The 26500-nt window shown below is 43.7% G+C and overlaps 1 protein-coding gene across 2 annotated transcripts in view; it reads right to left on the bottom strand.

The window, feature by feature from the left end:
* Positions 1-25780, bottom strand: part of usp31 (ubiquitin specific peptidase 31) — a 26257-nt gene extending 477 nt beyond the window's left edge. The window contains exons 1-16 of one of the 2 annotated variants that reach the window (XM_027176185.2): positions 23899-25780; positions 23209-23340; positions 18974-19068; positions 18795-18887; positions 14650-14785; positions 12556-12703; positions 12271-12442; positions 10451-10562; positions 10234-10328; positions 9616-9693; positions 9126-9255; positions 8112-8231; positions 5991-6216; positions 5618-5776; positions 5320-5472; positions 1-4715 (exon numbers count right to left, since the gene is read on the bottom strand). The exon at positions 1-4715 is cut by the window's left edge and continues 477 nt beyond it. In XM_027176185.2, coding sequence (XP_027031986.2) covers positions 3244-4715; positions 5320-5472; positions 5618-5776; positions 5991-6216; positions 8112-8231; positions 9126-9255; positions 9616-9693; positions 10234-10328; positions 10451-10562; positions 12271-12442; positions 12556-12703; positions 14650-14785; positions 18795-18887; positions 18974-19068; positions 23209-23340; positions 23899-24420 — 3843 coding nt within the window. In that variant the 5' untranslated portion in view covers positions 24421-25780 and the 3' untranslated portion in view covers positions 1-3243. Of the gene's footprint in view, positions 4719-5319; positions 5473-5617; positions 5777-5990; positions 6217-8111; positions 8232-9125; positions 9256-9615; positions 9694-10233; positions 10329-10450; positions 10563-12270; positions 12443-12555; positions 12704-14649; positions 14786-18794; positions 18888-18973; positions 19069-23208; positions 23341-23898 lie in introns of both variants that reach the window. The other variant, XM_027176184.2, reaches the window with a different exon arrangement.
* Between the last annotated feature and the right edge of the window lie 720 nt (positions 25781-26500).

Genomic DNA, 26500 nt, shown 5'->3' on the forward strand with positions numbered 1-26500 from the left:
ATGATAACTCCAGTGTCTACACCGTACAATAATATTCATAGTAGCTAATAATTTCAACCAGGGCTGATGAATATCGATACTGTAGTAGATTACGGCATGAAACACTTTATTAGTACGTTGAAAGTATCGACTGAAAGGAAGCAGATCTTGGAAAAAAAAAAAAAAAAAAAATGACATTTTTTCCCCTTCCTTTTCTGTGGTTTTGTAGCCGTAATAAAATAAAAGTAAACACGGAGCACTAAAATCCCCGTAGTGAGCTAAGATATTCCATTCAGCCCTAATTATAATCATATACGGCCCTCGGATTAGAAACGAATCTACGCTGAACTTTACAACCCTGTTATTTGCAAATCGAGAAAACTTCTAATACAATTTCATTTCAAATGTCCACAGATTCGCCGCAGGAATCACGGCCGCACTTGGAAAAAGCTCCTGGGGTTTTTTTTGGCGCGAGTGGCTTTCTAAATGTGCTGCCATATGACTTGGTACAACATGAAAGACTTTATACAACAAATTAGTGTGTTAGAAAAAAAAAATAATGGCAACAACGATGAGTGTGTGTGTGTGTGTGTGTGTGTGTGTGTGTGTGTGTGTGTGTGTGTGTGTGTGTGCGTTTGTTAGTGGTACAACATTCAACATACAAAATATAAGATCAATTATACACATGTAGAAAAAAATACTCTGCAAAAATAATAATAATAATAATAATAATAATAATAATAATAATAATAATAAACATTTATATTTGTTTATCATTTCTCTTTTTGGAATATTTGAAAGAATGTGGGCGAAAAAAACGCTTAACGATCAGTTAGTACTTTATCCCGAAACAACAAAATAATGTGCCAAAATAAATAAAAAAAGCAATTCATGCTTTGCACTACTGACATTTAGAAACACAAAAACCTAGTTGTTGTTTTTTTGTTTTGTTTTGTTTTAAAGCAACATTCACTTGCATAGTTATGTGCATGCATCAGTGTCATCGTCATCATGCAATACTGCTTGCTGGAATTCTTCAAAATGGTATCATCAGTGCACAGATTGGACAAAAACAGGGTTGCTCTTGCAGAAATAAAGCTACAGCTAAGCTTAGATTATTGACTAGCCACAGAGATGCACCGATAGAACCGTATCGGTATATCGATATGCCGTATCCATCTCAGGCCACCACGGCGGAAATAGACATAATATATTGATGCGTTTTTGTTTTATTTTATATATATATTTTTTTTTTCCCCCCACAGTGACTGAACGAATGGAAATAAACTGCAGGTAGAAACATTACTAAACTATAAAGGACGAATCGCCCCATTATGTCTGCACTAATTATATCAGACCAAAACCACTGAAATAATCTGAAGCAACAATTTATTTATTTATTTTTTTAAATTCCTACCAAAAACCAAAAAAAAAAAATCTTGAAAGCATCCATCAGCTGTAACGCTCCAATAGAATCAGAACAGTTTAGTGTTTAAAAAAATGACACTAGCAGCTTACGTCGGCTCGATTTGGTCCTATCTGCATTGGTTAAAGTGTCTGAGAGGGAAACGTGTTGCACCTCCTTATTAAACTCTATTAAAAGTTAATAAAAGTGAGGGATGAAAATAGACACGGAGAAACCGTTGTAAAGGTGAGACGACCGGTGTTTGAGAAGCCAACGTGTGCACGGCATAACTAAGGCTGTGTGTGCTTGTCTATTCGGACGTGACCGAGCCGTCGATTAAACCCAATAAACCCGTCACGACTCTGTATTGTCTTATGATGAACCTGAAGGAAAAACTGCGCACGGCAAGTGTACGAGTCCTGCATTTGTATACGTGATCTAAATTAAACCCTGGGGGACGGGGAGACCGATTTAATCGCTCTTACACTGAAAGGAAGTCTAAATGGAAATAAATCGATCATGAATCCCACGAAGTGACATGGCACAGCATTCCAGCATTTTAATATCGCTCTTATTAAACTAATGAACTCTTCTTCTTCTTCTATTTCTCAGCTTTATCTCTGCTGCATACATGAAATATTTATCGTTAAAATCGACGTAGAGAAAACACATTAAGTTCAGTGTTATAGTTCTTAAATACAGGAGTAAATATATATATATATATATATCGGGGTTTTTTTTTTTTTAAATTTAAGTTCTGCAAACTATTGCACTGGTAATCCACGTGTTATTGGACACAAAGGGGTTCCACCCTGGTTCGAAGCTCTAGAAGCTCAAACTAATCAATGCTGCTGGCGTCTGAATTAGCAAAAAATATATAAAATTAAATTTAAAAAAAAAGGGAAATGGCTCGAGACTGACTTTGTGGTTCTTATTACAAAACTAAAAAATAAAAATAAAAATAATAAAAATAATAATAATAATAAAAAAATAGACCTTCATGCAGAGCTTACGTTGCCTTCATCTCTCTGGTTGAAGATGGACAGCAAAGCAAGCACAGAATTTCAAATGTAAACAAAAAAAACAAAAACATAAATAAACAAGATTGTCTAATCACCGTTGCTCGTTCCTAAAGATTGGCTACCGGTCTACAATGCTGCGTGCACTAAGGTCTAAGGGCAGCGACGCTACTGGAACACTTCTTTATTATTCCATAGTACGGGATACTACAGTTAGTGTTGTTCATGTTTGCCTATGACGAGTTCTACTTTAGGCCTTCTGCATAATTTCCGTGTACTTCCGTGCACTCGAATCGGGATAGAGCGTCGAGCCTCGACGACGATTCTGTGTTTTCGCCCCCGAGACGCCACCCTTTATATAGCACCAAGTGTAGAAGAGTAGACGCAAGTAGTTTGTTGCGCGTACCGCGAAGAGCACGAAGACCCAACTGAGTCCTTGAAAGAAAACCGGAGACTAACATCTTAAAATAAAAAAACGTGTTACACGGTCTCTGGAATACGCCTTGTTTGAGACAGAGAATAATATATACAAAGTGCTAAGTCAGAACAATCTTAATCAGAGTTTATACAGTAGTAAATTCGTACACCGCACCTTACCATTGAATCGGTTCCATGGCAGGGTAGAAAGGCGCTTTTGATAATGTACACATTTTCTTTGAGAAAAGTAAAAGATATATGCTGTATATATGTATTTATATGTACATATATATATACTTCTTTCTCTCACATGTGTGTGTGTGTGTGTGTGTGTGTGTGTGTGTGTGTGTGTGTGTGTGTGTGTACATATCTTAGGCACATCAAAAATAGCTGCATTGCAGAAAATAACAAAACTACTATCTTTCATATATTATTGAGGCGTCTTTGTTGCCCGGATTGCATGCTGCAGGAAAGCTTTCGGGATGAGGCGGACTTTTCAAGAGGCCTCTTCCCATTGACGGGGGACTGGAGAATGGTGTCAGAACTGGAAGACTTGGACTTGCCTACAGGTAACAGTGAGCGCTTAAGAGGGGTGGAGGGTTTGGGCGTCTCCTTGTCTTCGCTGGCAGCCTTGCTGGAGAGTGAAGCAGGAGACGAATTTCCCTCACCCTCACCGTCCTCTGTGCTGAGCTTGGTCTGGCTGCTGGACCGAGCTGTCCTCTCACCGACCTTCTTCGTGAGAATTGCGCTCTTGCCCAGGTCGGCCGAGCGGCGTGTCTCCTTTTGCCTCAGAGCGCTCTTAAAAAAAGAGAGCCCTTTGTCCTCAGACTTGCTGGCCCGTCGCAGATCTCTGGACGAGATGCTAGGTGATCGCAGGCTGGTGAGAGACGAGCTGCTGCTCGAGCTCCTGACTGCCCTCCTATCGGGCCGGTTTCCTTCTGCACCCTTTAGCGCCACCCGGGGTCTGTCTGTCAGGGGGCTGGCATAAGAAGAATCCCGGCTAGAGGTCCTCTCGGCCAGTTTCTTTCTGCTCGATGACAAGCTGGTGCTCCTCTCCACCCCTGAAGAGCTCTTCTTGGCAGTGGGTGAGGGGGAAGCGGAGGACTGAGGGGTGGGGGTCGGACGCTGCTTTGTTTTTGTGGCTGCAGATGTCTGTGCTGCCTCCTGGGGTTGGGAAGACTCTTTCTTCTTTGTCGGGGTTCCAGAAGAGACGCTTCTGGCCTTGGCAGAATCGCTCTTCTCTTTTAGATTGGTCACTTTGGCACCTTTCCCTTGAGAGCTGGAAGACACTTGGGAAGAAGGAGACTTTTGGGCAGATGAAGTGCTCTGTCGTTTCTTAGATGGCTTCTCTTGATCCCCCTTGGTCTTGGTTGAGGACTTTTTGGCCCCGGACACCTCTGCCTTTGACACAGAGCCTCCTGAGCTCTTGTGCTTTGGCTCCTTGGTAGGAGTCCCATGCAAGTTCTGGTCCACAGCAGTGATCTGGTTGTTGTTGTCCAGTGGTTCACCTTTAGAGCTCTTTTTGTCAGCCACTGAGGGAGCCCTGGAGTAGACCTCCTCGGTGTTCCTTTTACCGCTGCCATCATCGCTGCTATTTCCTTCCATCATGGCAAGTGGGGCTTTGCTGCCGGTTTGGCGCTCGTGCCTGCTATAGCTGCCGAAGCATGACGTAGACACCTTGTCGTCGCAGGCCTCTCCGATCCTCTCCAGCGGCGGCGAGGAGCGCGAGTCTAAAGAGAAGCGTGAGGGCGAGTTGGATCTCATCTGGAGCTTGGCCGAAAGCGACCAGGAGGGCTTTATCCCGTTCTCGCTTAAAGTCAGCGGGCTAGCTATGGAGGATCTGGAAGATAAGCTCTGACGTTGAATGCTTCTCACAAAGGGTCGGGTGGAGAATCCTCCTTAATGAAAAGGGAGAGAGATTTAAACTAATGCGCTGATACTAGACTGAATGGAAAGAGCAGCAGCATGCAATTTGTCTTAACTGAGCGATGCGAAAGATTCCCGTGTTAGTGCTAGAAAGCTAGAGGAGGGAAAGTAAAGAGAGTCATCAGACAAACAACAACTGCTGACAGTTTGAGACAGAGATCGCTACGTTATTAGTACACGTACTGTACTAGAATAAACCCGTGGCTTTCAAGGAGCTTCCGTTACATGTTGGGAGTTTTTACACAGCGGTTTAACTGCAATTAAAATGATGGCCAAATGCTAGGTTTTGAAAATTATTTCTAGACTGCTGAGAGCGAAACCTATTTACGGTCCTGAGTGTATGCAACTGCAATTTATATAGCAGTTGCCAAAATGAAGAAATTAAACAACCACAAAACTGCTCAGTCGTGGTTTCTTTTTTTATACACAGATTTGCTTACATCTACAGTACCTGGCTGTCACATGCTCCCAAAATGACAAGGAAACACCGTGAAAGGTGCAAAAAAGTGTGCGATGTGCACGTAATATTCGAAACCATGCAGAATGGCACAACACCACAAACAAGCTTCTCACCGTCGTCTTCGCTGCGATCTCCAGGGAACTCCATGGACTCGGCCAGGGAAGCAAGCGATGTCCGCCGTGAGGAGGCTCCCGAGGCCAGGCTAGGAGGCTTGCTGCCAGGAATCCGGTTAATCCAGTGCTCACACAGAGAGGAACTGGTGGAGCCTGTCCAAACAAAGCACCACAAAACCAGCAGGCACCTTTACAAAAACCGCTCACTCGCTGAAGGCCATATGACTTAAACACCGCTATTGTGTTATGTAGCAGTTTGTGCTATAGGTAGATGATGTCATTAAATAAACTGGCTCACCAGCCACAGAGCTGTTAGCAGACCAGGAAGGAATAGTTGCTCTTCTCTGGTAAAACAGAATGTAGGCTGTCTGCTGGCACACTTCCTCGTCAGCCATGGGCTGGACTTCGCTGTCATCAAAACAGTACCACTGGCCATCGACCGAGTTCTTACAAAATGCTGTATGCGGATAAATACAGAGTTGGGAAATGATCCTGACGGTACAAATGTTGCTTCTGCTTTAACCGCACGATGCTAATGTGTCTAACAATCTAACGGTGGCGGTCAGAATGCTGTAGTGGTAACTGAGATAAAGAGAGTGTGATTTAAATTCAAAATCTGTTTATACATTAATGGCAGCAACCCAAAGATGTCTGGTGACAACCGAGCTTACCTGTGTAGTGCCCTCCGTGCATGTTTCCATGGTGATTGCATACGGCGTACAGGTCATACAGGTAGTCGTCCGGGTTGCGGCCTAGACCGTAAGGTCGTCTCCAGGGCGACCAGTGTGAAGGGAGGCTCCAACTGCTCTGGCTCCTCTTCACCATGTGCGGTGCCATGTCCATGCCAAGCAGCGGGAAGCGCACCATGTTCTGCATTTTCACCCGCCTGTCTCCCTCCTGCGGGACCCGAACCCCAGAGTTAACGAGCACGTCATTCTGACATCACCAGCGATAAGCACCAGTGGGTTAAGATGACTTGGTGTCACACACATCATGGGAACCGATCAGTAATAATGGAACCATCTAGTTAGACTATAAGAAAGAACGACAGGACTAAAGCCCTATTTTGTATAAAGCCCTTGGGATTGGATTAGTTTATCAGAGGGACGTCTGTGATACATTTTCACACGTAGTCTGAGTGACTTAATATGTGTGTCACATGCTCACATGACTATGCTTCATTCACGACATTTTCTCCATGAGAAATGCGTTCCCATGTAGTTGAGGTCTGACCACCTACAAACACCCAGGTATATGCCTGAGGGGCTTTTTTACACCTGGTCACTTCATGTGTTTTCTGTGATCAGATAGCTATCCGATGGGGCAAGTCGTGGCCTAACGGTTAGAGAGTCTGACTCGTAATCCTAAGGTTGTGGGTTCGAGTCTCGGGCCAGCCACGACTGAGGTGCCCTTGAGCAAGGCACCGAACCCCCCGACTGCTCCCCGGGCGCCGCAGCATAAATGGCTGCCCACTGCTCCGGGTGTGTGTTCACGGTGTGTGTGTGTTCGCTGCTGTGTGTGTGTGTGTGTGTGTGTGTGTGTGTTCACTGCTGTGTGTGTGTGTGTGTGTTCACTGCTGTGTGCGTGTGTGCACTTTGGATGGGTCAAATGCAGAGAACGAAATCTGAGTATGGGTAACCATACTTAGCCGTATATCACGTAAAAAGACCAGGTCTAAATGCCCTCTGGAACGTTTTGAGACGGATATAAATCCGATGGTCCGAAAAGTTTTGAGACGGATATAAATCCGATGGTCCGATGGTCCGGGACGCATTTCAGATGAAACTGGACAGGTGTAAATGAATCAGCGCTATACTCCTCCCAAACGGAAGTACGTCACTCGCAAGTGACTCACGAGTCGTGCATCGCGCCAGAAACAAATAACATGGGTGACATGCAGGGGGTTTTTTTTGTGGCATAACCTTGGTAACGAGTTTTTTTCGCATTCTGATAACCGCATACACCAAAGCGTGTTCCATTTCAATTACCCCGTTAATGAGGTAAAATATCAGCATTTTGGGCGGGAGTAGAAATATCGGATCGATATCCGATTCGCCGAGACGCGTTTATGTGGCCTGATGTAAATGGAACAGTTTTAACCAATCAGATAGCTATCGGATCAGAGACAACACACGAAGTGACCGGGTGTAAAAAGGGCAGAAAAGCACTGCATTGAGGATTTACAAAGAAAGTAAAATAACACAAAGTTAAATAACTATATTTTGTAAAAAGTGTAAAGGGTGTAAAAAGACCCTGAGTGTCTCTTCTAGCATCTGTTTGTGTGATGTGTACAGAGACGAGGCTACAATTAACAGACAACTGAAGAACAACATGGAACGATTTCCTCAGAGGACGGAATAAAATCACTGATGAGCTTCTGTGAAAATAAATAAATAAATAAATAAATAAATAAATAAATAAATAAATAAATAAATAAATAAATCTCATGGGAATTTAATCCTAACCAAATGTATCCCGGTGTTAGCCGTGATCCAGGGAGGCTGTTAATGTTACTGTGAACAAGTCAGGAATTAAACTAAATCTATTTACAGAAACAGCCTTTGTTCTTAAGTAACTACACATTTAAAAATAATATAAAGCGCATTATAATAATTTGGATGAAAGACAACACTGTTGTTAGAGCTGTGCTGACCAATCAGGTTTGCTCATTCTAGACTTAGAAAAGAATCTATATTCCTTGTTAGTTATACAGGAGTATATATAAAAGCACTTATAGCACAAGAGAAAGATGTTCTCCTGTGCCTTGGGAGAACCCGGGCCCTGAGACGTACCTGTCTGAACCTCTTGAGGTGCAGGATGAGAACATCAGGCAGGGTCCAGAGGCTGAGCTTGATGCGGCCTTGCTGCAGCTGCTTGCAGTGCGGACAGCGCCAAGCATCATCCGGTGCCAGCTAGAACACCGACATCACAGGAAACAGCCATAAATAACTAGACACACACACACATCACACGCACACATACAACACACACACACAACACACACACACACATACAACACATGCACACACACACACACACACACACACACAAAACACACACACATACAACACACGCACACACACATACAACACCGGCACACACACATACAACACACGCACACACACACACACACACAACACACGCACACACACACACACACACACACAACACACGCACACACACACACACAACACACAACACACACACACACATACAACACATGCACACACACACACACACACACAAAACACACACACATACAACACACGCACACACACATACAACACCGGCACACACACATACAACACACGCACACACACACAACACACGCACACACACACACACACACACAACACACGCACACACACACACACACACAACACACGCACACACACACACACAACACACAACACACGCACAACACACGCACACACACACACACACAAACACAGCTTGTGCTGTCGAGCTACACAGTAAGCAATTTTCAAGGCTCCCTTCAACACAACACTTTCTCAAGCCTGCCCTCGTTCCACTTTAAGCAGCATCACACTAACCACAGGGCTTTTTTACGCCGTGTGTGGCGCCGGTCCAGGGTAAAGCAGTCTCTGTGGAACGGAGCAATTTATGAAAGAGCACAGTGAGCAGAAATGTTGCTTTAATGCCATTTACCATCTGTTTGAGCAAATCCGGTATAAAGAAGCGATCGGTAGAAAAAGTACGAGGGCCGAGGCGGCTCTTATATCCGTAGCCTTTTTTTGTTCTTTCTATTTTTAACATTTCTTCTTAGAGAGTCTCCAAGTCATTACCTGCTCTTCTTTGGTGTAGAGCTGGAAGCACTGAGCGAGGGTACAAGCCTGGGGCTGGTGGTGCTGCTCACGGTGCTGGTACACGCTCTCAGCATCAGGGATGTACTCTTCCTCCGTGTGGCCAAACAAACTGCATGGACAAAGTCAAAAAACAGTCAAAAAAAAGAAAAGAAAAAAAGAAAGAAATACACGCCACCACTCCGACCACGCTCACTGCTCACTGTTATATCCCTAACCAATTACATTTTATTTTGTGTCTTCGAGAACTGTAATTTTAGTGCGGTTGCATGAATCCCTGTGGCGATTATACAGATATTCCACAGATATGTTTTTTTTTTTTTGTTTTTTTTTTTTAAAGACGTTGGTTGCAAGCTGTAACATGTCTCTTCGGTTCTCTAAGGGCTACACTTAAGTGCAGAGTAAGAAGCAGAGTAAAGTACATATAAAAGCTGCAGGCTAGCAGGAACGACCGTTCGGGCAAAACACTTACTAATCCTTGGTCTCTTTATCCCACTCCACTACGATCTTGACGTGAGGAGGGCCTCCTGCGCCACAGGACTTGTACGCCCTGAAAAACACACATTAGGTCGAGGAAATTATTTAAGGCTCCTTCAGATTTCCAACCGTCTGCTGAATAATAACGACAGCTCGCACACACAGACACACATGTATGTACATATTGCACCGATTAAATTTAATACCCAGTATCGGATCTGGGCAAAAAAAAAAAAAAAAAAAAAAAAGGTGGCTCGGATATCAGATCCTCCGAGAAAAAAAAACAAAAAAAACACGGTATACGTTTTTGGAAATAACGTTTATTTTTGTAACTGGAGTTCTTTCCATATAAAGAGTCTTGATGTATGCCAAAAGGGTTCACTGTAAAGTGCTCCTTCTTCTTCAGAATTTTTAAAATAAATAAATTAATTAAAAAAAGTGATATAGGATTAACGGGAAAACCTCATCCTCATGGTCATGGACTCGTTATGGGGAGGAAAAAAAAAACTCCTTATGGTGCAGATCGAATAGAAAAGCTTCAGAAGGATTCATGCAGTTTTAGTGAAGCTTCTCAAATTTAGGCTGGAATTCGCTTCAAGGTCAAAAGCCTAACCTCTCCACGGTGGGGTGACACAAGGGAAATTCCTCCTGTGGTAACAAGTACGTGATCCCCACCACACCGACCACTCTCATGCTGAAAGGCCCCACCTACAACGAAGATCACAACTATATCATACAGCATTAACAACAACAACAACAACAATAATAATAATAATCATCATCTTTTACTGTAGTGCACATGCTTCTTTACCTCAGTGTGGCTCACTAACCTGGATGAAAACGCCTTGTCTTAGCAGATGATGCATCTTCTCCAGAATGGCCTTCTGAAGAACATCCCAGGTTACAGTGCGCTCCATGTACAGAACGAAAGGCAGGCCGAACCTCGTGTACGGGAAAGAAGAAGCCTTAATATTCGGAATGCAAAGATAAATCTTTCACTTTGTTAAAGCTTCAGAGGTATATGTTTTTTTTCTGGAGGATCTTTGTCACACTGGAAGACCCAGCTGTGCCCAGGCTTGAACATCTGGCTCATGTCTTGATGTATCTGCTCCAGCATTTCAGTGTTTGTTTTCTCTGGTGTGTCAGTCACAACTGTAAATATTGTATGGAAATATTTGAGCCGCTGAAATTCTGATGTAGTGAATTAAAGCTGAAATAAAATCTCTATAAATGTCAAAGTCTCTAATCGGAGGTTTTAATCCTTTTTACCAGTAAAATGAATTGGAATCGTAGGACATTATTAATCAGTATAAACAAATGAATTATTTTCTGATTTAAAATTGCTGGTGATCTTTGGCTGTGAGACGTTTCTCTCTACTGAGAAGTTTACACAGAATTTTAATAGATGAAGATAACATTTTAGAGGGTTACGAACGAGCACGTGGGGCATCTCCGAGAGCAGAAATGGGCTCGATACCATCCTTACATTGAAGATGACTCGGAATCGATTCGTTTAAGTGCGGTGTTTGTTTTTGGACCTGCTTTTAAAAGATATATTGCCTCTAGTATTCTAGGGAAAAACCGAGATCCTTTCTGAAACACTACAAATTCTTAAATCGCTAAAAGCGTTAAGACAAAGACATTCAACACAAGCAGGTAAGAAGAGCTGAATTGACCTGGAACGTGAACAGACTCAACGCTCCAAGACAGGGGTGTCAAACTCAGGCCTGCGGGCCAAATTTGGCCCACGAGATCATATCAGATGTGCATTACAGCTGACTAGCCGCATGCTCCGCTAATACTACAAATCCCAGAATGCCTTGCCACTGTATTGACGCGTAGTCACGAACAGCAAGCGCCCCTCATTCACCATGTTACAGTCACATCGGGCAAGTTAACTCCACCCTCCACAAAAATGTCCAAACGAAAGATGGACAATAGGAGCTTTCAGGACAGGAGGGAGGCAGATTATCTGTTCAGGAATATAAAGGACAGACCTGTTTGTCTTGTGTGCTAACGTGTCTGTAACGAAAGAATATAACATAAGACACAAAACATTATGAGAAGTATAAGGACCTGGATGTAAAGCAGAAGCTCCAGAAGGTGGAGGAGATGAAAAAAAAAAAAGTCTGGTTTCCCGACAGACTATGTTCATGAAAGCAAAATAAAAAGTGAAGCTGCTGTAAAGGCTGTAAAGCTTTATTGTGGCCGCAGAGACGGCAAAATCTGCCCTTTAATGAGGGAGAGTTTGTCAAAAAGTGCATGGTCAAAGTTTGTGACATAAACCCCACTGATGTGTCTTTTATTTCACATTTAATTTCTTATGTGTTTGTAATAACAAGCTGTGGTTGTTCCAAATCCTGTGTTTAAGTAAGACTAAAGTTTGTTTCTGTATGAAAAAGGTTGAACATTACAAATCAGTTGTAGTTCATTTGTCAATAAATATTCAGTTTGGCCCGTGACTTTATCTCAGTTTTATATTTTAGCCCACTGTGAGTTTGAGTTTGTTTCCCTGGTCTATGGAGTTGTGATTGAATATATTTAGCATGGGGACTTTTGGCCTCAACTGTAACACATTTGGAGGAGTTTTGAGAAAGAATGGGTCGAGTTCATTTCGGTACGGCTGAGAAACTGGTGTTTATGTGGCTACCTCCGTCCTTGGTGACCAATGCAGGCTCTGTTGCAGATCAGCAGGATCATCTTGTCAGCGCTGTTCTTGTTGGGCGACGCCGGATTCACGGCCCCTTGCATGAAGGACGGGGTGCGAGAGCCGTCGCTGCCGTACTTCAGATTGTTCTGATTAAGGTTTGCGAGGAGGCTCCCTGCGAGAATGAACAAGATCTGATCATCTTATGTTTCTTTTTTTTTTAACTTATCTTAAAAAAAGACGTCCCTTGTCACATCGTTCACACACTCGAGTGTAGATTTAAGGCACCTCTTTTGGAGCGAAGGCTTTCTAGTTTAAACGTCTCTGGGGTTTCGAACGCGAAGATGGAGTCGCTTTCTTGAATGATGTCAAGATCGTCGTCGTCGTCGCAGAAGGAGCGGTGGAAACCGTCGTAATACATTTCAGTCAGGACAAACTGCAGAGACGAGAGAGGAGGAAAGAAATAAACAACCACGACCACTCTAACGTTAGCCAAGACCTTTCCAAATCACTCAGGTGTAGGCTCACTGCGATGCACTGGGTCTGTTCTTTCATTAACCCTTAAAAGGTCTGATGCCTTTTTTAAGACCCTAGAAATGTTTTAACATGCCATGAACATTGTTCTAATTTCAGTTCTCTATAGCAGTGGTCCCCAACCTTTTTTGGTGGGGTGTGGCAGCTATACAATTAAATTAAAATTAATACTTTTAATTTAATTGTATTTAAACATGCCTTTTTAACTCACTACAACGCTAAACCAATGAGACCCCTGAGCTTGTTTCTTTACAACGAGACGGTTCCATCTGGGGTAATAGGAGACAATGACACCCGAAGTGTGTCGCTTATGTCCAGTTTATTCCGTTGTTTTGTTTCGGTTGCCATCACTGCAGAAATCCCCGCTTCACACAGATAGCATGTCGGAAATGGCGATAGGGATGTAAGTGCTGTGGTGACAATCTCAGGGTATTCCGCCATGACTTTAATCCAGAACACCGGCAGAGTTTCTAACTTCCTAACGACGTCTGTTTCGTGCTCATTTTTGCTAATTTGTGGGTTAAATTTGAGCAAACACAATATACACGTACACCAAGCACTGTTAAACATGACAAAGTACCGGTGAACAGAGAGAAGAGCGATACACACCTTCTCTCTCCACCAAAGCTACAACACCACTGCCGCTCGCAGCCGCTCAGCTCCAGACGTCACCTAAACCCGGCCCGATATCATGATATTTTGCGCATGCGCGGTATCGGTGCGGCTTTAGGTGACGTCTCTCAGCTCCCGGATAACCTCTCGTCCATGGAAAGTCGCACAAACCCGAGAGAAATACACCACAGTAAATAAAATGGAAATCATTTAATGTTCCTTGGGCGGCCCGGTACCATTTGGTCCGCGGTCGGGGGGTTGGGGACCACTGATCTATAGCATATTAATAGCAGAACTCATTACACTACATTCACCGCGTGATCTTCTACAATTATATGTAAGCAACATGCATGTAAATGTACGTACTTTTTGAGAAAATCAAGCTTAGTGATCAAACAAAATGCATATTTAACTTTATTTGCACCCTGGATAACGTAGACCCAAGTCTCGTTGTGAAAACCTTCCTGTTCGTTTATTAGTTCACATAAAACAGCACACTGATTGGTCCGTGTGACACTTTTTGTTTGAGAAAGGCGAGGCGAGGGACGATCACGTCACACCCGGTGGCCGTTTAACACATTTGAATAGTTGTTGAAGATCATTACTGTATGATGGGTGTGTCTAGATTAGTGCTAATGGCGTTAGTTTTCACACGTGTTACACAAACAGAGGATGTTTGTTTCCGCTTCGAGGTTTCTATGGACAGATTCTTCGTGTCTGTGCAGCGATGACACGCTGAGTTTCCTCTCATTTTGGCGACACGCTTCAGTGTTTCAGTGAGAGCTAAATAAGACTGACGAACACGTGGCTTGTCTCGTTTTTCGCTGTAAACGTGCACTGGGTTTTGTGGTGGTGTTTTTATTCTCCAATGAGACATGGTATTAGTCACAGCTTCTACGGCCGGCTAGTTAAACACTAATTGAAGGACATGCTGATCGGAGCGGCGTGTCGACTACAAACTATCTGACTACGTGAAGCTAAGTGATCGTGTGAAAGTGAAGTGAATATGTGAAAGCATCTGATGAGGTGAGAGAGCGAGAGCGAGAGCGAGGCTAAGTGACTACATGGATCCCAGAATCTGTGTGAAACTACATTTTTAATGTGTAACGACTACATCTAATGTTACTGTCGATAATTCCCCCTCTGGCAATGCCCTGTCTATTTATTTATTTATTTTATAATAATGGAAAGAAAGTGTGATTAACAATCTGCAACAAAAGTGCCTGGAGAAATCACCTGGTCTGGAGGAATCTTGGTCTCACGTGAAACAGCTTCTCTGAGCCTGGAGACGGTGCTGTTGAGTGGCACGGCCACGCCGATCCTCATGCAGTGAGAGTACTTACCCTGATATACCACCGTCACGTACAGGGGCCTGAGGGACAAACGCACCAGTCAAAATGATACACAGGAGAAACGACAGAGTGGTGAACGTCTTAAACAAACCTTAAGCTTCAAATGATTTCTCGCATTTATTACTTCTGTTTCACTCCATTTAAATTGTTCATGTTGTATCCAAGATTAACAGTCGCTCCATCACCTCTCTGTCCCTCTGTGTCTATGTCTGTCTCTCGCCGCCTGTCCGTCTCCCTGTCTCTCGCCGCCTGTCCGTCTCCCTGTCTCTCGCCGCCTGTCCGTCTCCCTGTCTCTCGCCGCCTGTCCGTCTCCCTGTCTCTCGCCGCCTGTCCGTCTCCCTGTCTCTCGGCGCCTGTCCGTCTCCCTGTCTCTCGCCGCCTGTCCGTCTCCCTGTCTCTCGGCGCCTGTCCGTCTCCCTGTCTCTCGGCGCCTGTCCGTCTCCCTGTCTCTCGGCGCCTGTCCGTCTCCCTGTCTCTCGGCGCCTGTCCGTCTCCCTGTCTCTCGGCGCCTGTCCGTCTCCCTGTCTCTCGCCGCCTGTCCGTCTCCCTGTCTCTCGTCGCCTGTCCGTCTCCCTGTCTCTCGTCGCCTGTCCGTCTCCCTGTCTCTCGTCGCCTGTCCGTCTCCCTGTCTCTCGTCGCCTGTCCGTCTCCCTGTCTCTCGGCGCCTGTCCGTCTCCCTGTCTCTCGGCGCCTGTCCGTCTCCCTGTCTCTCGCCGCCTGTCCGTCTCCCTGTCTCTCGGCGCCTGTCCGTCTCCCTGTCCGCTTCACACCCGAGACGACAGCCGTGTAAATGAAACAGTGTGTAAGCTGCGTCTTTGTAACCAGCCTCAGTATCCTGTTCAATTAAACATCTCTGATCATCATCTCTGCGTAATGACTCACCCTCACTGTACTGGAGGGATATCGTGCACTACATCACCAATCACTGTCCTAACGGTACGACATCTTTAATCATCAACCCGGAAATAAATGAAGGGATTTAAAAATAGGACGAGCTACGAATAGAGAAACAACTTCTCAGAGTCAGTAGAGTGCAACTGGAGTAAGAACCCTGCTTAAATCTGTGTAGCACAAGAAGAAATAATAATAATAATAATAATAATAATAATAATAATAATAATAATAATAATGACCACGCGATCTGTTTCATCTAAACTCGTTCACTTCGGAGTCACTTCCTACATTACCCATAATGCCTTTCGGCTACCCGCTGAGAGTAAGAATAATGCTGCATTGAATTAGCTTACATGCTGTAAGCTAATGAATCCATATAAACTCCTAAAGTTCTTATGTCTGTCATATAACAACCTCATGTCATATAGCCGCCATAGGAAGACGACGACATTTGAACCTCTGCCTTGTTTCGGCTACAGACAGAACTGCAGCAGGGCTTTAATCCTCCTCAAGCTTACATTTTTAACTATCTTGATGGAGTATTTGCAGCTAAGCCTCCGTCACAGACTTCCGTGTTGCTTATGCACCGGATTTCTCACGAAGGACGCTGAACTGACACCGTGGCTGAAAACTGGTGCCTGGTGAAGACTGGTAACAGAAATGACAGGGTGGAGAGGAATAAATCCTTACAGAGAAGCAGTACAACTGGCTAGCTGACTTCCTGTGCACTGTGTAAAACCTTTGTAGCAACACAGAGGTTACTCTTATCAGTGAGCGTTAGCATAAACCAGACCCGCCTGACGCCTCCGACTAGCTTATCGCAAAAGGAGCGACTTCAATCACGTATCACGAACACCTCTTTAACCTGAAACCTGTTTGTCCGCTGCATGAAAGAACAAGATTTGCTGCTTCCTGCATTCTTCCAGCGAGCCTGAGCACAAAACCCAGCAGAGTCACTGGAACAATGCAGGTACGTCCAAACAAAAGGAGAACTCAGAGTCACAGGTTAACGTCAAGCTCTCAAACACCATCTTCTCCATAACACGCCACCTGCTTAGTCAATAACACTTAGTTCCTGGGTCAGTCAAAACATCCTGAAACATAATGAGCCCTGTAGTAGAGGGCTGCATTGGGATTGGGCTCCCGTGGGACCCAATGCAAATCTCGCGGGAGCGGGCGGTTTCACCTTTGCCCCGGGCGGGAGTGGGCGGTCATAAAATTTAGCGGGAGATCCGCGGGACCCGGTGGGATTTAGTGTGTAGCCTAATAATAAGAATGGAGTCAACACATGGCGTTGTGAAGAAGATTAAAGCGGCCGTTTACTTGACAAAAGCAAAGCAAGGCCGAAGACTCAGTTATCAAATGCATTTGTTTGTTAAGTAGGCTTAGGCTACATATATTTTAGTATTTTCTTTTTTTTTTGTAGTATTATTTATTTTCTTTTGCAATACAGCCTGTTAAGCTAACTGTAAATGTGAAATAGTCCAATGTGAGATTTTCTTAAGGCATTTTATTTATTTATTTCGTTTTGTTTTTAATTTGTTTAAATTATATAGCATATTTTCTAAGCTCTAAGTTAAAGTTATTTCATATTGGGCTTCTTTTAACTGTTTGTTAACAGTTAATCATTCGGTGCGTGTCTGTGTATCATGCAGTACGTTTAAAAAAACGAGGTGCCGCTAGTTGTGGTATTGTTAAAACGGTTAATGTTTTATAATAAAAAACGAATGTTTTTGTCAGGTGTGTTGCTTTGGTTTAGTATTAATTTATCTTATTTATTGTAAATGCAATCATGTTTAATTCGGTTATTCTGGACATTAGCCTGAACTATTAATTAGTCTGATCATTTGTATACAATAAAAAATTTTCATAAGCTCTCAAGAAAAAATCCGCGGGAGTGGGCGGGAGTGGACACAAACATCGCTGGTGCGGGCGGGAGTGGAACACACAGCTTGCGGGCGTGGGCGGTCCTGGTCAGAAATTCAGCGGGAGCGGGCGGGTTCGGGTTTATAAAAACCTCTACCCTGTAGTGGAAACAGAGCTCCAAAGTCGGCTAAAGTGTCCGGTTTCTCTAATAAAGCTACTGAAGATATCTGTTTAAACGTTATAGCATTGTTGTATAATGTATAACGTGTGATAATTGGTGTGTTCTGGAGGTTCCAGGCTTCACAAATGCACAAAGTTCATAACGTCACACCACAGGGCAGGACTTCTCAATAACAGGCTACATGCATTAACACTTTCTTTCCAGATCATTCACCACACTTTCAAAGAGCTCCTGGAGGTTTATCCTGAAGCCCCTTCTAGCATTCGTGGATTAACTTCGATGATAAGAAGATGATGGAAATAGTAGCCTAGTGGTGAAGGGGGTTGGATTAGCGATAAGAAGGTTGTGAGTTCAAATCCCAGGTCTACAAAATTTTCTTCTTCCTCTTTCTGAATAGCTGCTCCACATTGAAGAGCGACGGCTCTGAGATTGTAAATACATTTATTTTTTGACAGCTCTGACGTGAAAAAAATTTACATGCTGATCATCTCGAGATCTCTTGAAGCTGAAAGAAGCACAACTTTGCACGGTGCGGTGCAGACCAGGAGCTTGTGAGGTTACTTGTGAGGTTACTTGTGAGGAGGTTACTTGTGAGGTTACTTGTGAGGTTACTTGTGAGGTTACTTGTGAGGTTACTTGTGAGGTTACTTGTGAGGTTACTTGTGAGGTTACTTGTGAGGATGTTACTTGTAAGGTTACTTGTGAGGATACTTGTGAGGATGTTACTTGTGAGGATACTTGTGAGGATACTTGTGAGGTTACTTGTGAGGTTACTTGTGAGGTTACTTGTGAGGTTACTTGTGAGGTTACTTGTGAGGATGTTACTTGTGAGGATACTTGTGAGGATGTTACTTGTAAGGTTACTTGTGAGGATACTTGTGAGGATACTTGTGAGGATACTTCCTTACAAAAATATCTTCTTAAATTCCTACGTACGCTGATTACGTTCATGTTACTAAGGAAGATGGATGACAGTGCTCCTGAAAAAGAAATGCACCCTAGCCCTGTGTGAAGGCACACCCCCCCCCCCCAAATCACCCGACACACACACCCCTCCTTTACCAAACAGTGTGAAGGCGATCACTTACCGAGTGTGAGGTAACGGGATGGGAAGCGAGATGCAAAGAAAAGGATCAAAAGTGTTGCTCTGCTTCTGGCAGTGTGGGCATGTGAGTGAAGATCTGGGTGTTGAGGAGGAGAAGAAGAGAAATGAAAGTCTTCCAATGACTGAAAACAGCAGCAGAAAACAAACAAGCTGTATTATTACCTGTACTGGGCCTGAAACAGCTCCTGGACAAAAGAGCCAGCCGACAGCGGCGGTGAAGGTCCCTCCAGAGCTCCATCATCTTCCTCGAGGGGCGGCTATGACAGGAGGAACAGAAGAACTTCAGGGTTAGACAGGACTTTCTTTTTGGCATGTGGTAAAGAAAAGCATTCATAACATTTTGTCATTAAATTCAAACCTTTCACTTAGATAGAATATGTTAGTTGTTATAATTGACTTTCAGTGATATACTGATACAGTGGGGTCTCCTTAGGGGGTAACCATACACGCCGGTCATGATACGAGTCCACTCTCAGACAACTTCAGTGCACAACAATGTGTGTTTTTATTTGTATCAATGTGAATAGTTTAGAAGTTATGATCAGGGGTTTAATACTGGGAACATGTCTTAAAAACCAATCAATAAATATATCAATTCTCCTGAAAGATTGTGACTAAATAAAAACGATCGGTGGAACCATAATGAGCTCTGTATCAGAAATAGAGCTACAAAGTCAGTCATTTCACTCTAATTACTGCAGAGACATCAATCATGTGCATCATATGTAACACATGGATGGGAGGATAGACCAGCAGACTGATAGATAGACAGACAGATAGGCAGACAGACAGACAGACAGACAGACAGACTGAAGTACAGACAGATAAATAGATGGGTAGACAGACAGACAGACAGACAGACAGACAGACAGATAGATAGATAGATAGATAGATAGATAGATAGATAGATAGATAGATAGATAGATAGATAGATAGATAGATAGACTGACGCACAGACAAATAGACAAACAGACAGACAGACAGACAGACAGACAGACTGATGCGCAGACAGATAAATAGATGGGTAGACGGACGGACAGACAGACAGACGGACGGACAGACAGACAGACAGACAGACAGACAGACAGACAGACAGACAGGAAGGCAGACAGACAGACAGACAGACAGACAGACAGACAGACAGACAGACAGACAGACAGATAGATAGATAGATAGATAGATAGATAGAGACAGACAGACAGACGAAGATAGATGGATAGACTGACGCACAGACAGATAAATAGATGGGTTGACAGACAGACAGACAGACAGACGGATAGACAGACAGACAGACAGATATATAGACAGATAGACAGATAGATAGATAGATAGATAGATAGATAGATAGATAGATAGATAGATAGATAGATAGATAGATAGATAGATAGATAGATAGATAGATGCACAGAGACAGACAGACAGACGAAGATAGATGGATAGACTGACGCACAGACAGATAAATAGATGGGTTGACAGACAGACAGACAGACAGACGGATAGACAGACAGACAGACAGACGGATAGACAGACAGACAGACAGATAGATAGACAGATAGATAGATAGATAGATAGATAGATAGATAGATAGATAGATAGATAGATAGATAGATAGATAGATGCACAGAGACAGACAGACAGACAGAAAGATAGATGGATAGACTGACGCACAGACAGATAAATAGATGGGACAGACAGACAGATAGACTGACGCACAGAGAGATAAATAGATGGGACAGACAGACAGATAGACTGACGCACAGACAGATAAATAGATGGGTAGACAGACAGACAGACAGACAGACAGACAGACGGACAGTGTATACACTTAGTAAACAGTGGATGCAGTAGAGCATGATGTAGCACTGGTTCTACAGATAAAAGGAATGAAGCTGGTGTGTTAAATCACAGTCATGAGCACTAACACTGAGCACAAACACTGAAGCTGCTCCTCACAAACCTGTCATTACAACCTTACTGAGCACCGTGTATCGGCTGCATTTTGGAGTTAGGGAACATTTAGAACTGTAAGAGTTTCGGGCTGAGACACGGCCCGGTGACAATAAGGACGCAGTTATAAAGAGAAAGTGAGTGTTTCGGTCTGTTTAGTCTCACTCACGAGGAAAATGCTCCAACCTTCATTCTGAAAGCAGATGGAAAGCTGGTTTTGTTTTAGCTGGCTAAAAAAAAATGAAGCAGACACGTCAACGTGACTCGGCAGTTTAATCAGCATTAGTGTAGCTTTGATATTGTCAGGAACATGCAAACACGTGTCCACATGAGGTCTGAGTCCCGGGACCTGAAACAGATTGATGGCTCTGTTTTACAGGCTAAACTGTAAATCAACTCGTTTGCCAACTACTCAGCTGATTAAGCTCTCAGACTCGGGATTTAAAAAAAAATCAATGCAAATATAGAGTGTTTGTTGTGTCTTCGTCCAACAACACACACGCTGCATGTACCGGGCTCTCGGTTTATCCCGACGGTGCTGAGGATTAACTCTGGCAGCGCTGAGAACGGCTCGATTATAATTACAGGATCTCCGACTTTCTGCTGTTTTCTTTTGCACGGGCTGTATAGCGAAACCAGAAGGACGACTCTAGAACGATTAAATAGTAAACAAAAGAGAGAGGAAAGAAGAGTGCAGCGTTGTTTACATGCTGGAACGGAACTGCAGAAGCAGTGATTGTTAAAGATTCGCTCATGGTTTCTTTACATCTAGTCACATCACATGTGCTATAAAAACTCACACAAGCTGATTTTCTGGCCAAGATGATCTCTAACATGATCCAGGCCAAACTTTGAGAGAGAGAGAGAGAGAGAGAGAGAGAGAGAGAGAGAGAGAGAGAGAGAGAGAGAGTGTCTGAGAGAGAGAGAGTGTGTCTGAGAGAGAGAGAGTGTGTCTGAGAGAGAGAGTGTGTCTGAGAGAGTGAGAGAGAGAGAGAGAAAGAGAGAGAGAGAGAGAATGTCTGAGAGAGAGAGTGTCTGAGAGAGAGAGAGAGAGAGAGAGAGAGAGAGAGAGAGAGAGTGTGTGTGTTTGAGAGAGAGAGTGTCTGAGAGAGAGAGTGTCTGAGAGTGTCAGAGAGAGAGAGAGAGAGAGAGAGAGAGAGAGAGAGAGAGTGTCTGAGAGAGAGAGAGAGAGAGAGAGAGAGAGAGAGAGTGTCTGAGAGAGTGTCAGAGAGAGAGAGAGAGTGAGAGTGAGGGAGTGAGTGTGAGGGAGAGAGTGAGGGAGTGTGAGAGAGAGAGTCAGAGATAGTGAGAGAGAGAGAGAGAGAGAGAGAGAGAGAGAGAGAGAGAGTGTGTCTGAGAGAGAGAGCGAGAGAGAGAGAGAGAGTGTGTGCGTGTGTGTGTGCTGATATTCTGTAATTTGCAGCTCAGTGGGTTAAAAGTGCCAAGCCACTGATCAGAAGGTTGTGTGTTCAGACCCCAGCACCACCGATCTGCCCCTGAACAACACCCCAGACTCTCAGCTCAGCTTGTTTCCTCCCTTCAGATAATACATTAAATCTTATACACAAGCTCGATATAGACACATAAATCTGCTATGAGAATAAATACACCGTGCTCTATTTCCCTACATGTCCTGCCAAAGAGCTGGAAATAAATCCACATGTCCACGTGTGACAGGATAAAACTCCTATTCGTGTCACTATACTATGATATGCGACAGGTCAGGTCCATATTAGATATTATATACTTACAAAAAATCAACATGGCAACATTTTACCAATTTAGTACGTTACTATTTAATTACAGAATTAAGATAAATAAAGAAAACACAGACAAGTGAACTGTGACCTGATCTGTCAATATATCTGTATATTATCACCATATCCCAGAGCCAGGATTCTCACGGTTCATATACTGATATTTTACCTATTTAAAAAAAAGCTAAGAATTTCTGTAAAGCTTTCATAGAAGGTCATTATACGTGTGTCTTATACACTAATCCTGTATCCTACCAGTCAGACCGAAGGATCCACCGGCGCAGTAGTGATAAAATGTATAAAATATCCAGGACGACATTCCACTCGACATGTAAATTGGTCTCGGGTAAACGGAACAAAAACAAATTTGTGGTGTAGTACGGCTACACACACTTAGTCAAATCGCTGCGTTCATCTGAAACATGCTACTGTTTGTTTGCATGCTTTTTAAGTTTGACCGTTTCTCAGTAGAACTCGGCTGTTTGTCTGGTTTTAGAGAATCAAAACGTTCGTACACACGAGGGTTCACTGATTATCCAGGAAACTCTGCCTCTGTGTGCGTGTGTGTGTGTGTGCGTGTGTGTGTTTGTTTGTTTCTTCGTTGCAGGTCATGTATATAACTTCATGCAGGATAATACAGAATAATAAAGTTGTTAACTTTAAAATAAACAGATGAACGGCAGCACGGCGAACCTTTATAGAGGGTCTGTTATGTCCCGTGTTGTTCAGGTCTTCGTGCACACGGTCCAGGAGCCAGAGCAGGAACTCCTGAGCATCATGCTGAGCATTTCCTCTGTACTGCATGGCTCGCTTCGCCACAGTGTTCTGTAGAATATAAAATATCACACGATTCAGACGGTAATTAATTACACTGGTTGACTGGTGTTGGTTCCTATTGGTCCTAATGATTAATCCCTGAGCCTCTTTGTTCATTTTAAACTGTGCTTTGTGAAAACTGTATAATTAAAAGCGAGTTGTTTTTGGGGGGTTTTTTCGAGTTCTTGATTAAAATCTTGGAGAAAGTTTTTCCTAAACTGTACATAATTATGTTTGTTCCACCGTGACCGAAGATGATGGACTTTTTACAGGAAATACGTTTGACTCTATTATTTTTAATTCTGCTAAAACTCTATTCTATATTCAGTTCTTCCACTCCAACCTTCACACACCATGTCTTCACGGAGCTCTGCGCTTTGTGCACAGGGGCATTGTCATGATGGAACAGGGGTCGAGTCTCTGAGCTCCTGTGAACTAAAGCTTACAGAGAGGTTCTTAACAAATAGGTGGTTCTAACTTGAAAAAAAAACACATGTAGGTGTGATGGTCAGGTGTTTACACACTTTCAGCCAAAATACACCATGAAGCCCTGACCCCAAAACTCACCTTGAACTCTCGGCTCTGCTGAGGAGTGTATTCAAAGGTCCACAGAGCTCGGACCAGACCCGCCAACTGCTCGGTCACTTCTCCTTTCTCTTTCCTTGGAGGATGGACACCGTTGGCCTTGGGCTTATCCTCCTCCTCTGCTTGTCCACGAAACTGTTCAAGAGCTAAATACTCAGCAAAGAGCTCCGTGTTGCTCAGACACTGCAGAATGGCATTCATGAAGCACGTGTTGCCGTGGTTCTTCAGACCGGACACTCCGGGCACTTTGTCCTGGCTGAGAAAGCCTCCGCAGTCGCTGTCATCCGAGGCCACCGATCCCTTGCCGTCGTTTTTAAACGCCGCGAATCCTCCGTCGTCCTTTTCCCCTTCGGGTGGCTGAAGCTCGGATCCGAAATGCGACAAAGTGGACAGGGTCTTGAGCACTCTGCTCATAAAACTGCCCACGGATCGCACCGAGCCACGGCGGAACAGCTTCTTCCCGAGCCCGGACTTCTTCTCTTTGCTCGAAGCTTTGCTCGACATGGCAGCGATTTCACAATTATTAAACAATTACAAAAGAAAAAGAAAAAAAAACCCTTATCAGTGCTGTCTGCTAGCTGCCATGTTAACTCAGCTGATCAAACACCAGCCTGGTTTCGACATCGAATAAAGATTAGTCTTTCATTTAGTCTCCAGGGTGTTCTAGGTGGGTCCGACGTTCGAATAATTCCCCATGTTCACAAAGCTCCGAAACTAAATATCTACATTGGCCTGTAGGATATCTTTAAAACTCTGGACAGGAGACGCATCCGAGCGTACACAAGTTTGGGTTTTCTCAGCACCTCGATACAATAAAAGGTTTTTAATCGTGTCCTACATGTCTTCCAGGTTATTTATACAAAACAGGATTTAAAAAAAAAATAAACAAACAATTGCACCTTTAAGCTATTTGAGTGCAAAATAGCTCAGAAACTGGTCGCCTTGTCCAAATCTGAAACTTAAAGTCAATGTCACAGCAGTTTTGTGTTTGAAAAGAGCCATTTTAGCTCTGTTTATTGTTGTCTCTGTATCAGAAAGGGAAAAAAATCCTTATTCAGCTCATCACTGGAAGATTCTGGTCCCCAAACTGCACTGAGAAAAAGATGTAAACACGAAAGCGGCCACTAGCAATGATGCCATAAGTCACATCCTCATCAACACTCAGCTCAGCTCTGGACTCACAAACATCATGCAGAAGAAGCTAGAATCTGTTTGTGTGTCCATCAGCTCAGTGTACTAACCGTGCACAAGCACTGCAGACACAAGCTGTCCTGTCCTGTCCTGTCCTGTCCTTTAAATGTCACTTTCCATCCTAATGCACAGGAATAAAACACCACTCTTTCACTTTATCCCTTTTAGCTTTAGCTACCTAGCATCACTGCATCATGCAACCGCACCTAAAAACGCTGAGTGGCGTGGAATATCAGTTAAATCACAACAGTTTGTGTGTTTGTGTGTGTGTGTGTGTGTGTGTGTGTGTGTGTGTGTGTGTGTGTGTGTGTGTGTGTGTGTGTGTGTTAGAGAAAGAGAGAAAGTGTTATTACTTATTCAGCTGCGGAGCAACGCATCTCCAGTAGAACGTTAACGTTAACGCTAGCGCTGGTGCTAATGCTAATGCTAATGCTAAGCGCTAGCTAACGGCACCGTGCAGTCAGGGGCAGACCGCGATGTTCCCCGACAGCAAGTCCGGTACATTCCCAAACACCGCTCCAACACGCGTTAAGAGAACACGCAAACACACGTGTTGTTGTTGTTGTTGTTGTTGTTGTTTGTTGTAGTCCATGAAGCGGGTCGCGCTCGCGCGCCGCTCGGTGTTGTAGCTCTCTGTAAAATCACTGACACTGCATTGGGGCGTTGGGGCTGATGACGTCACGCCCCGGCAAATCTGAGCAGGTAGAGCAGTGTTTCCTGCAGTGGGGTCTCCTGTTAGGTACTAATGCTTTACTCCTTCACCCCAGTGCTACACTATATGGCTAAAAGTTTGTGCACCCCTAATCATCACACTTGTGAAGCTCTGTGTAACATTTGTTATAAAGCTTGTTTGTATGCTGTAACCTTACACTGCAACACAACCCCTGTTCTATCATAACAATGTCCCTGTACACAAAGCACAGAGCTTCATGAAGACATGGTGTGTGAAGGTTGGAGTAGAAGATCTCGAGTGTCCTGCACTGAGCCCTGACTCTGACTCAACCCCACTGAACACCGACTGAACCCCAGACCTCCTCACTCTTACACCATCAGTGTCTGATCTCACTAATGCTCTTGTAGCTGAATGAACACAAATCCACACAGACTCGCTCCAACATCTAGTGGTAAGTCTTCACAGAACAGAACTAAAGAGTGGAGCCGATTATTATATAACAGTAAAATCTGGATTGAGATGTTCAGCCAGCTGATATTGGTGTGATGGTGAGCGGTGCACAAACTTTTGTCTGTACGTTCAAATGCATTTGTGAAATAGGGTTGTCTCACATTATTATTATTATTATTATTATTATTATTATTATTATTATTATTATTGATGATGTGAGACAGCTCATCACCTTGTGGCAGAAGATGAACATTTACTGTACAGTTATTT

This window comes from Tachysurus fulvidraco, chromosome 24 (assembly GCF_022655615.1).
Source record: "Tachysurus fulvidraco isolate hzauxx_2018 chromosome 24, HZAU_PFXX_2.0, whole genome shotgun sequence".
In the NCBI taxonomy this organism is placed as follows: domain Eukaryota; kingdom Metazoa; phylum Chordata; class Actinopteri; order Siluriformes; family Bagridae; genus Tachysurus; species Tachysurus fulvidraco.